This window comes from Barbus barbus, assembly GCF_936440315.1.
Source record: "Barbus barbus genome assembly, chromosome: 30".
Classification (NCBI taxonomy): Eukaryota; Metazoa; Chordata; class Actinopteri; order Cypriniformes; family Cyprinidae; genus Barbus; species Barbus barbus.
The window spans coordinates 7,967,061-7,977,583 of NC_136758.1; the positions used below are offsets into that span (position 1 = coordinate 7,967,061).

Sequence of the window (10,523 nt, forward strand, 5' to 3'; positions counted from 1 at the left end):
GCCCACACATTTAAGTCCATCATCCATGGATATCCATATGCAAATTCAGACTTTCTATTTAAACATTCACGAGCATTTTTAGCAATTTCATTTAGCCCTACAACATCCAACATCTGATTCATTCGAACATTCAAAACAAAAAGTTCAGTCTGAAACTAAATCGATGCATCAAATGCGAGTTAACGTTCTAGTCGAATAATCGACCACAAAAATTAATATAAGTCTTAAACTAAAGATTCGAACATTTGACGAGTCACAGACCAGTTCGAATGTGATTCGAAGATTCGATGCTTCAAGAGAGCGTGGAAACTTCCCGATCGTTAGAAAGCGCCGTCATGCCCACCAATGCTGTCCAGGAAGGCAGCTCACTAGAATTGGAGACACAGCCCATGCTTCTCTTCTGGTTAAGCCTTGCTCTTACGGTTTAATTGCTTTAGAATAGGGATACAGTTGAATCTGCCCTTTATACATATTCTGTTCATTTTTGAAAACAGAAAGCAATACTAGAGACCCTGGAATGGACTCGTGAAATCCGCCATAAACAACCCATTCAACAGCAGCACAAACAAGCTAGCACTCCACCTACTTTCAGATTCAGATCATCTCAAGTCTCACTGATGGATGTCAGAAATCTTCAAGTCGTGTTTTCTCTCCTGTGGACACATTGAAAGAGCAGATGCAGCAGGGTAAATACCTGTCTAGCGCATGTTTTGGGCTCCGATCGGATAGCAGTTAGCTAGCTGGAGGGCAGTCTGGTCTCCATGACTCGTGTTGCTGTCTGTCTGTCGCTGAGACTGAGAATTAAAGGCGCTCTGGTGATAATCAGATGGATCCGATGCGATCTGCTCTCAATCCAGACACCTAGAGAGCGAGCACAGCCTCCTCCTGAGGTGGGGCTGGGCTCAGTTCAGTCCGGATAGCGTGTGTGTGCTCCTCCTAAAGCATGACAGGAGGTTTTGTGCCTCCGCTGTGAATTGTACCGCAAGGGGGCGCCAGTGCAACGCAGTCTGTCACCATGAGAAGTTCATGCACTGGCTGGGGCTTTACAGAAAACAAGGCAATAAATTCAAACCACTCGTGTAGTTGTTTTTACGCTGATTTATGTTTGAGAATGGAATGGAAAATATTCGTTCAAAGTGTCTTATTTAAAAGTTGACTGTTGTAAATCAGGCTTTGTAAACAACAGGTTGTATTTTTATTATATACAAAATAATTAAATTTTCTTGGTAATGTTTGATCTTAAAACAGATGAAAATCGTATGTTTTGGTGTCTGGAAATGCTGGGTATATTACTTTGTTTATAATTGGATAAACTTACAACTCATCTCATTCACAGTATTAAAAATCCTCTCTAGACAACATATTTATTGTATTAAATGATTCAAACATAATAGAAATATATATATATATATAACATTTATAATAATTTGAAATGTTTATTGATGGATAAATTAGCATATTCTGTATTTTTGATCAAACAAATGCAGCCTTTGGGAAGCATAATAGAATTCATTTAAAAAAAAAACAGACCCCAAATTTTTAAACAGTATTTAATTTTTAAACATGATTTTGTAAATAAAATAAACTTAAATGTACTACCATAATATAACAAGTGCGCCACAAATAAAATTGAAAAAAAGATATATAAAAAAAAAAACTTTATGCATGAGATTTTTTTGCATTGTAAAAACTGAAATATCTAAAAAAAAATTATATTCTTACCTCTAGATTTTGGAGTTAAAGACTACAATATCCTGTTTGTCATCATCAGTAACCAGCTGAACAGTATGATAAATCCTGCCCACATGTGCTTTAAATAAACACAGAAGACACAAAAAAGCAATAATACACCAGGCAGCAATGTTTAATGCTTGTATGTTTGTACAGCTAACATTTCATTGAAGTGCTGAGTAGATCTGGTACACGAAAATAAAGGCACAACGTACAAACTAAATACACAACACGAAGACAGCAAGCCCATTATGTACAACATAAAAATATATAATTTCCGTAATCTTTGGGACTATATGTACAAATGTTTAAAAAAATTTATTTACAAGCACTCAAAGCACATTCATGAGTATATGACGTAAAAAAACAGAAGTGCTTCGGACAGCGTTGCACAGGTCGTATGAACAGGTTTATTTGTGTGTTTAGGGCTCGTCAGCGTCTGACAGCAGGACTGGCGAGGAGGCCCAGGATGGTGGAGAGACAGTGGAGCTTCTCTTTGACCAGCTCTGGTAACTTTTCATTCTCTTTATACCTGAGAGCAAACAAAAAACATAAGAATTCAGAACAGAATCTCTGCCAGCATTCATACTTGAACACAACATAAAATCAAAACCAGACCTCAATTACAGTCTTTATAAATCTCCTCTGCCTTGTTTTGCAATTAAAAAAAATTATATGCAATTGGATTACGCAGTATAGAAGTTCCATACATTGCAAATGCAGTTTAATATTTATTTCTCAATAACAAGCTTTACCTGGTGATGTGTCCATCAGGGGAAGTAAAAGTGATGCAAGAGACACCAACTTGGACCATCAGCTGAGATCCATCATTAAACTGAACCCATACCTCACCAGTTGTTAACTAAAAAAAATAAATAAATAAACAAACACTTAAATGCTACTACTTATACAATAATAAATATACAGTTATATATATATATATATATTTAAAAAAAAATTCACACACTATAATTATAATTATTTAACTATAATAATAAAAAACAACAACAAAAAAAAGAAATAAATCTTTCTAAACCTTCCAGTCAAACACTTTACCTGAGAGGCCCAGCCAATGTTTGGCACAAAAATGGACTTGAGCACCTTTCCTGTGTTAATAGTGCGTTCATCTTTGCCTGATTGGGGTGAGCTGCCTTTAGCTACACTAGCTGTGGTGAAGTCCGATCCCGCATAGGAAATCATCTAGAGGAAAAGACACAAGATCCTGAATGCAACATTTCATTTCAGAGTGGGACGCACTTTAAAATACCAAAACTGATGTGCTTTGGGATAATGTACATGCACGACGTACTGATGGCGTGATGTGGGGTGGCTGGGGCGGACTGAGGCACACCTGAGCCACCTCTGCAGGTGCTGCTGGGCAAGACTCAGATGAACACTGAGGCTGAGAAGCTGAAAAGGCTGGATTGGTAGGTCTCCTGGTGAAGAATAAGATGGTCAATGAGAGACAAACTTCATGCATGACTTTAAATCTCAACCATGAGGGTGAGCTCTGGTGACAGATTTTAAGCCTCACCTGCCGATAGTGATGGGAAAGAATGCAGTGTTTTTAGCACTTCTCTGCTCCTCGCCAGTGATGGCCGCTTCCAAAGACAGACACATTTGATGCCCCTGAGAAAAACACCAAATAACAAGCTTGAATCTTGGTTAGCATTATAATAGCAGGAAGAGCAATGTAGCAAGCAGTGACCTTTGAGAGTCCTAAAATAAACATGCAAGCATTGAATGTGCACCAATCAAAATGCAGAACATCAATTTTTCTCTCAAACATGTCAAGTCTTGCTTTAGTAGAAAACATGATGCAGTACCTCCTCAGAGAGCTCCATGTAGAGTCTGCACTCAGGACTGAGGACTCCGCTCAGCCCAACATCACCCTTCACTGTATACGATTTCCCGTTCTTCTCCACCACACGCACCTGTTCGCTCGTCTTATGGGTTTTTGCACCTAAAGGACGAAAACAGAAGATTCTTTAGGCCTTTAATCGGCTACACTCTGCACCGCACATTAAATCATCCGTGTTGCTCACCATCGTAGAAGCACACCTCCAGGTCTGCATTAGGAGTGTTCTCCATCAGCATGCACTTGGCAAATTTTGTGTATAGTGTGACTTTAGGGGTCTTCGATTTCACCAACTGGACAAACTTCGTGGCATACTGATATTTCTTCCAGTATTTTTCTGCAGTAAATGCAAGCAAGTTTAATGCAATGCTTTTCATGTCAATAGAGTTAGCTGAGAAACGGTGTTAAATAATGAATATTTTAAACACGTCACACTTTCAAAAGCTTTGTCATCACATTACCTGGTAAGTCCTCATAGCTGCAGATGAGAATGTCTTCAGGTGGTGAGGGTGGGTGGTCCAGCACAGGGAAGCCTTTTCCTTCATTGGGCTGATACACTGTAACCTAAAAACACAGTTGAGAACAAAAAGAGCATGTGAATTAGAGATTTACAAATCTCTTCAGAATTTTTCCCACTAATGACAAATAATCATTAGGCTACAACATTAAAAACAAAATCTGCATACTTCTTCTTGCCCTTCTTATTATCCATGCTACAATAATAATAATAATAATAATAAATGTAATATGCAAATCTGCTTTGCAATCCAAATGTATGAATTACAAATTATCTGAAAATAAAATTTGATAATTTTTTTTTTTTTTATGAGATTTTATGAATTTTACAATTTAAAATTTAGGGGCCAGTAAGACTTTAAAGCAATTTTCTATTTATCAAATTTCCTGGCAAATATGTAATACTGTATGTAATAGTAAAAGTGTATTGATAATAATCACAGAAATGTTGAGCAGCAATTCAGCATATTAGAATGATTTCTGAAGGATCATGTGACACTGAAGTCTGGAGTAACGGCTACTGAAAATGTCAATTTAAAAAAAAAAAATTTTTTTTTGATCAAATAAATGCAGCCTTGGTGAAAATAAAAGATTTCTTTAACATATTCAGAAATCATTCTAATGGTGTTTTGATGCACAAAAACATTATTCATATTAAGAACAGTTGTGCAGCTTAATATTTTTGTGGAAACTGTGATTCAATTTTGTCAGGATTCTTTCATGATAGGAAGTTTAAAAGAACAATTTATTTGAAAGAAATCTTACATTATAACATTATACTTGTCTTTACAGGCACTTTTGATAAATTTAATGCATCTTTGCTGAAAAAAAGTTCTTTGAAACAAATCTTACTGACCCCAAATATTTGTACAGTATATATTACATCAATCACATTAAAATAATTATTGAGTTTTTAGTCCCTCACCATGGATCCATCACAGGATATCCTAAGTACTTCTTTGACTCTCTCCTGAGCTCCTTGTCCTTTCAGCAGCTCCATACACACCTCTCCAGAATCCAGGATACTGACCTAAAGAGAAAATACACACCCTGTTACATCATGCTCTAAGACTAAGTCAACAATTCTAGCTTATAACTTTCAGGGTTTCCTTCATTCTCTAAAATCAAAGTGAAATGGGTGTATGGTTCACAAGGCAAGACATAAATGGCTTCACTTACTACAGCGTTTTTGGTCTTTTGTCTAATGGGCTTGAGTCTGGCAGCACAGAGTGGAGGGAAGCTCTTCTTAGGACACACTTTCTCCTTCTCTGTGTTTGCTTTGCCTTTGGAGAATGGTGGACCCAGAAACTGTGTGTCCGAGTAGCCCTGAGATGACACGTGTCCTGATCCAAACCCATCTTCCCTGCAGGGCCCTGGATTGTTGTGGGGGAAAAGATTTGGTTGCTGCTGAGAGTGAAGGCCGCTGGGCTTGTCACTGCAGGAGGTTTGTGTCCCGACCGGCCCTCGTCCAGAGTGGAAACTCCCACTGCTGCTGTGACTGCTCAGGTCTGCTGGCCTTTTGAACGGTCCTGAAAGTAAAAATGTTTAGAGGTTTAAAATGTCTCAAAATGGAAATGTCTCAATTTTTTTTTTAAATAGAGATACTTCACCATTAACATTTTAGTTAAATTGAGTTTTTGTGGGGTTTTAAATATCTTTAAATATATTTATTTCAGTTTTTAGTTTTAGATGTTTTAGTACATATTTTAGTGCAAGTTAAACTAAATGAAAATTAGAAATGTTTTCTGTACAGCTCGCTGAAATAAAATAAGTATAGTATATTTTAAGTAATTTTTTTTTTCTAATTTTAATGGTTTTAGTTAACTAATAACACTGGTCATGTGCGGGGCTCCACAGGTTTAGAATGACACAAGAGTGAGTAAACGATGCCAGAATGTTCAATTTTGCTGAAATATTCTATAAAAAGCTCAGAATTCTGATGGGAATATTACCATCACTGCTGAACCAGGCCTGCGATTGAGAATCAGGCATTTGTGGTCTCATTGAATGAGTGGATGTAGAGAAAGATGATCCTGGACTGAGGAAGAGGGGACACAAAAGCACTAATTACAAAAAAAAAAAATACTTGTAATAATGATGAAATGCAAATATGCCAACTGCACTCAATGCATTATTAAACTGTATTCATTTTTGATGGAATTACACCGCCTCTTACTTTGCAGGCTGTTTTACAGGTGGAGAAGGCAGGCGCCCATGCTCAGAGTAGCCATGGGGAACATTTCTGTAACTGGAGGTTGATGGAAATAATCGTCCGGACCCTGAAAGAATCTCTTCCGAGTGGCATCTCTCCAGCTCCGCCTCCTGTGGAGTCTTGCTAAACCCAGCGCCAGATCGATCTGATGAATGCGCCCGTCTCAAGTAGCGAGAATGAGGCCTTCCGCTGTCAGCACCCATGGGAACTCTACCAATACCCATCCTTGATAAATCATCTTGCAAATGTGGCTGCCAATCTTGCCCACTCTTAAAACTGGAGCTGGTGGAATGATGGGAGTGGCTGGGGATCGGCGCCATGCGATTGGGCAAGGGCTGTCCAATCACCTGCCTTGTTTTTATCTGTAGCCGGCTGCTGCTGCTATTAGTGGCGTTGGAGGCTGTGGATATGGTGGCTATGCCGCTGTCTATTGACCCTCCATCACTGCTCCCAGAGTCTTTGCTTGCGGTGGGCCCGGTTTGAGTCATAAATGGGTGGTCCAGCACTGTGGAGAGACTGGGCCTGAGGGCCGGGTTCTTTTGCAAGAGCTGCTGAATCAGGTCCTGAGCTTCTGCTGATATGTGAGTGGGCATCTGATATTCTCCCAGAACCACCTTATTGAGGGTGTGTTTTACAGTGTCCGTGTCAAAGGGAGGTCTGCCCGTGAGGAAGGCGTAAAACATGCAACCCAGCGACCAAACGTCTGACTCCAGGCCGTGAGCGCTGCGTGTAGCCACCTCAGGTGAAATGTAGTTTGGCGTGCCACACATGGTGAAGTGTTTCTCACTGGGAAGCTTGAGCTGCGTTGCCAAACCAAAGTCTGCGATTTTAATGTTCATGCTGGTGGTGAGCAGGAGATTGGACAAGGTCAGGTCCCTGTGCATGATCCCATGAGTGTGGAGGTACAGCATTCCCTTCACGATCTGATGCATGAAGTGCCTCGCTGTTAATAAACAAAAATCGAAATAAAAACTGAAAACAGTGTTTAAAGGCAAGACATCGCAATATCTTTAGCTGTAACTATGGCAAAGCTTTTTTTACGTTCTTCAATTTAAAACCAAATGTATTGATTTTTAGCATTTTGACATATTAGATTTGGATTATTTTAATATATTAATAATTGTTTGTTTAAAAGTGAGTAAGTGCATGAAAGTGAAGAACTCACCCTCTTCCTCGGTAAAAGGTTTCTTCTTCTCCTTCAGGTAGCGGCTCATCTCCCCATTGTGACACATCTCCAGAACCAGGTACACATAATTACTGTCCTCAAAGTAATTGTACAGCTTGAGTCAAGAAAGAGAAAATAAGAGGATTAGTCAATATCTACTTATTGAATGAATATCCTTCAGTATGGTGGATTCCTTCAAATACTTCAAAATGCATAATATGCACAACAACATCATATTCCACAATTGCTGCATAAGTTATGCACATGCTAGTTCTTTCTTCAATCCCTATGGGAAAGGGAAGTGGTGTGTATGGTGACCCATACTCGGAATTTGTGCTCTGCATTTAACCCATCCAAGTGTACACACAGTAGTGAACATACACCCAATGGGCAGCCATTGCTGCAGCGCCCGGGGAGCAGTTGGGGGTTCGGTGACTTGCTCAAGGGTCTCACCTCAGTCGTGGTATTGAGGGTGGAGAGAGTGTTGGTTATTCACTCCCCCACCTACAATCCCTGCCGGACCCGAGACTCAAACCCACGACCTTCGGGTTACAAGTCCAACTCTCTATCCACTAGGCCACAACTGCCCTAAAATACTGATAGTATTGCAGTGCTACCAGTAAGAAACAATGCAAAAATCTAAATTCTACTCATTACTATATATTCTAACTTTATAAAATAATTTTTTATATTTGATATAATTTTGTATTTTCATGTCTATTAATGCAGTCAGGGTTTCCACAATTTTTGCCCAGTGGATTCCTGACATGTCCACAACATTTCCAGTTATTTAAACGATTATTTATTTATTATTTTGTTTAAAATCAAATATCAATCATTTGGTGTAATAGAATTATTAGTGTTCTAATGTCTTCAACAAGATCCTCGCAAAGACTGATATCGTTCTACCTCTAAACCACTAATTCTCAACATATTAAAACGGCTATTTATATATATATATATATATATATATATATATATATATATATATATATATATATATATATATATATTTTTTTTTTTTTTTTTTTTAAATGGGGGTGAATAATATTTAAAAAAATCATATATATATAATTTTTTTTATTATTATTATTCACCCCCATTTTTTTGAAGAAGAAGAAGAATCAGGGTTCCCACTGTCTTGAAAAATCCTAAAACTAATTGTGTGTGATTTCTAGAACTAGAAAAGTCATGCAAATTAATTTTATTAATCTTATTTTTTCTCTTATTTATGCATTTTACTATAAATAATACTTATTTATATATTTAACGTTATAATATTGATATATTATTCATCTTTATAATTTTAAATAATTATAATTTTTTAATTAACAATTATAATTAGATATTATTTTAATGATATATTCTTTAAAATCCTTAACCTTAATCAGTCAAACATGGAAACTACTACAGCAACAGCTGGAAAAATCATGTAAATTCATTGGTTAAAAAGAGTGGGAACCTTAAAGCACAATCAGCTCTAAAAAAAAAAGTTAATCTTAAAATGTAATTTATGGAACAATTTATGTGGACAATGGGGCCTTGCAGTCAAAAAGGCTGAAAACCACCGCTGTAGCCAATGAAATAAGCAAAATAAAACCACTATAACATTTTCCAGCATTTTTGTGTGACATTTTAGGATTTTAATGACCTGTATAATACTATACAATTCTTCTTTTACATTTAAAAGTAAAACAAACTGTCAATACAACTGATTCAGATTCATTGAACACGTAACATAACATGAGCATCAGTTGAACTGCAGTAGGTCCGTGATGAGTGTTTAGGACTCACCTCAAGAACCGACGGATGCTTTAACCGACACTGAATCTCCACCTCATTAATGACTCTCTGCACCATCCCAGCTTTGTGCATGGCCTTCTTGTCAATCTGCAAATACACATGGGGCACAGTGAACGGTTTTGAACAGATGCTGTACAACCACAACCCTGGCACTATGGTTAATTAAACAGCACCGTGTGCTCTTACCATTTTGATTGCCACCTCCAAACCTGTGTTTACAGATTTTGCTCTGTACACGCATGCAAAAGAGCCTTTACCCAACAAGGTGAGAACCTTGAAGTCCTGAAACACAAAATAATAGTTTCCATTAGATGACAGAATAACACATTTCAAGAGATCGATCTTGCCCCCTTGACAGTTTCTTCGCCACTAAACCTCAGAATTAAATCTCCTACCTCGATTCTAAGATCCACAGATGAAGCCAAAATTCGGTCCTCATGTGGATCATTTGCTTTCGAAGTCAAATTTAGCAGGAATGAATGAATGACTTCCAACATGTTTCGATCACAGATCAAGGCGACAGCTCAAAAGCAGCCCGTTGCACACAGTGTGCAGTCTTTGTTGACGCGTCGCTAGTTACCTGCATCTGACAGTGACATCTGTTCATCACTCTCCCGCTCTCCTCCCGCGACTCTACCTGACACTGACGCTACCGCGCGTCGCCTAGCAACCGTCTCCAGGCTCCTGATTCCCAAAACACTTTTGATGCACTTAATATAAGTTACCGCAGAGGGATGAACAGATGGCGAGGTCCAGAACGACTTTCTGCTTTAAAATTATGACTTAAAGCTTCGTATTTGTTTATTATGTTTTCAATGTTTCCCAAACTTGAAAGAACGAAAGTCAAACAAACCTACGTAAAGACGTAACTACAAGGGAACCTTTTAACTGTTTTGGGGAACTTAAAATATACAAAGAAGCTTAAAATGTAATCAAATAGTCTATCGGCCTGCATGGCTCTCGAGCTGCAAGCGGCCGCGCTACTTACCTCAATCTTGTCGCCGATTGAAACACTCATTTTCACTTCATAAACCTCTTCAGTCCGACGATTCGGTAATTCTGTTCAACAATTCCTTATTTTTCCGCAAATGTGTGATGGGTTGACTTGAGCATGATGTATAAAAATGCATTTAATCGGTATATTTGTATTCCCCTCCAAAATGTTTGCCTTTCCTCCATTTTGAAAAAGTCCGCCCGTTAGAACGCGTAATGACGTAACCGACGTCGCTGTGCAAATT

General features: G+C 38.1%; 2 protein-coding genes across 3 annotated transcripts in view; both read right to left on the reverse strand.

The window, feature by feature from the left end:
* The window catches only part of LOC306850810 (inositol-tetrakisphosphate 1-kinase-like), a 43,695-nt gene extending 42,701 nt beyond the window's left edge, over positions 1-994 (reverse strand). Inside the window, exon 1 of one of the 2 annotated variants that reach the window (XM_079386706.1) lies at positions 695-994. The gene's annotated coding sequence lies outside the window, so the exon portion shown is untranslated. Of the gene's footprint in view, positions 1-586 lie in introns of both variants that reach the window. The other variant, XM_079386707.1, reaches the window with a different exon arrangement.
* Positions 995-1,541: 547 nt separating this feature from the next.
* Positions 1,542-10,505, reverse strand: plk4 (polo-like kinase 4). The gene is made up of 16 exons (XM_079385730.1): positions 10,274-10,505; positions 9,472-9,567; positions 9,277-9,372; positions 7,483-7,597; positions 6,282-7,260; positions 6,058-6,143; positions 5,285-5,634; positions 5,031-5,135; positions 4,051-4,153; positions 3,777-3,926; positions 3,558-3,694; positions 3,266-3,360; positions 3,041-3,167; positions 2,788-2,931; positions 2,487-2,593; positions 1,542-2,263 (listed from the first exon to the last, which is right to left on the reverse strand). Exons 1-16 carry the CDS (start codon positions 10,301-10,303, stop codon positions 2,164-2,166), a joined length of 2,820 nt encoding a protein of 939 aa, XP_079241856.1. The 5' UTR covers positions 10,304-10,505; the 3' UTR covers positions 1,542-2,163.
* Positions 10,506-10,523: the final 18 nt, after the last annotated feature.

Bases quoted from the DNA above. Each gene is read 5' to 3' on its own strand.
- plk4 (XM_079385730.1), bottom strand. From the start codon at position 10,303: ATGAGTGTTTCAATCGGCGACAAGATTGAG. The intron at 6,144-6,281 runs GTAAGAGGCGGT...CCTCTTCCTCAG, and splicing joins CCTGTAAAACAGCCTGCAAA to TCCAGGATCATCTTTCTCTA. The intron at 3,927-4,050 runs GTAATGTGATGA...CATTTACTGCAG, and splicing joins CAGCTATGAGGACTTACCAG to AAAAATACTGGAAGAAATAT.